This window comes from Lottia gigantea (genome assembly GCF_000327385.1).
Source record: "Lottia gigantea unplaced genomic scaffold LOTGIsca_816, whole genome shotgun sequence".
Classification (NCBI taxonomy): domain Eukaryota; kingdom Metazoa; phylum Mollusca; class Gastropoda; family Lottiidae; genus Lottia; species Lottia gigantea.
Genome location: NW_008710715.1, coordinates 4136 through 5638, shown reverse-complemented (window position 1 = coordinate 5638; position 1503 = coordinate 4136). Strand labels below are relative to the sequence as shown.

The window sequence follows — 1503 nt, the reverse complement described above, 5'->3', positions numbered from 1 at the left end:
CAAGTCAATTAAAGTCTATACTACACACACAATATGAAACAATACTAAAACCAAAACTTGAACACAAATATCAAGATGTATTAAAACCAAAACTTGAAGACAAATATCAAGATGTATTAAAACCAAAACTTGAAGACAAATATCAAAATGTATTAAAACCAAAACTTGAAGACAAATATCAAGATGTATTGAAACCAAAACTTGGAGACAAATATCAAAATGTATTAAAACCAAAACTTGAAGACAAATATCAAAATGTGTTGAAACCAAAACTTGAAGACAAATATCAAAATGTATTGAAACCAAAACTTGAAGACAAATATCAAAATGTATTGAAACCAAAACTTGAAGACAAATATCAAAATGTATTGAAACCAAAACTTGAAGACAAATATCAAAATGTATTGAAACCAAAACTTGAAGACAAATATCAAAATGTATTGAAACCAAAACTTGAAGACAAATATCAAAATGTATTGAAACCAAAACTTGAAGACAAATATCAAAATGTATTGAAACCAAAACTTGAAGACAAATATCAAAGTGTATTGAAACCAAAGCTAAAGAACAAATATCAAAAAGTTTTAAAACCAAAGCTAAAGGTTAAATATCAAAAAATCTTAAAATGGGAATTAAAATGTAAATATATATATGAAATAAAGTTAAAACTGAAGCAAAGGTATATGAATGAATTGAGAATTAAAATTTTAAATAAATATAGAAATATGTATAGAACTAATTTACAGTATAGAAATAAACAAAAACAGAAATCTAGTAATAAATATCACCAGAATACTAATTATAGAGTCAAAGTAAACAAACTGAGAAATAAAAGACGAATTACCAAAAGAAAAGAAATGAGTAGTATTGATAAAGTTATTAATCAATTTAAAACTGATAGTTCTAATGGTCCTATTTATGTGTGTTCTGTTTGTAATAGATTATTGTTTAAGAATCAAGTTAAAGAGTGTCAAGAAGAACTTTATGAAAAGAAAAGTAAACTAGTAGAAAGATTAGCAAAGAAATGTATAACTAAAACTTACTATCATATTTGTGATGGTGGTTGTATTACCTATGATTGTTGCTGGTCTGATAATTATAAAACTCTTTGGATATGTTTAACATGTAATAAAAAAATTTTACAAGGTAAAATGCCAGCTGAGGCTGTAGTTAATGACATGGATCCTGGTCCATTACCTAATGAATTGAAATGCTTAAATCAATTAGAGAAACACCTGGTATGTAAAAATATTCTATTCTTGAAACTAGTTAAAGTTTGTCCACAAAATGATAAAAAATTATTAGGTGAGATAGTTTCTGTGCCATCAAATTTGACTGAAATGAGCAATGTATTACCAAGATGTAAAAATGATGATGAAATGATAAGAATTAAACTGAAAAAGAAAATTTCTAATAAAGGATATTATGAATTTCAAACAGTTACAAAAAATCACATAAAAAATGCTCTAAATTACTTGAAAGATAACAATGTTTATTATCATG

General features: G+C 25.0%; 2 protein-coding genes across 2 annotated transcripts; one reads left to right on the top strand and one right to left on the bottom strand.

Moving 5' to 3' along the window:
- Positions 1–224: 224 nt before the first annotated feature.
- Positions 225–506, bottom strand: LOTGIDRAFT_146440 (hypothetical protein; the record flags this gene model as incomplete). The annotated part of the gene is made up of 1 exon (XM_009067367.1): positions 225–506. A coding segment is annotated over one exon (282 nt), but the record flags the coding sequence as incomplete, so codon positions are not given.
- A 219-nt stretch (positions 507–725) lies between these two features.
- LOTGIDRAFT_146442 (hypothetical protein) lies at positions 726–884 on the top strand (the record flags this gene model as incomplete). Its single annotated transcript, XM_009067366.1, has 1 exon — positions 726–884. A coding segment is annotated over one exon (159 nt), but the record flags the coding sequence as incomplete, so codon positions are not given.
- Positions 885–1503: the final 619 nt, after the last annotated feature.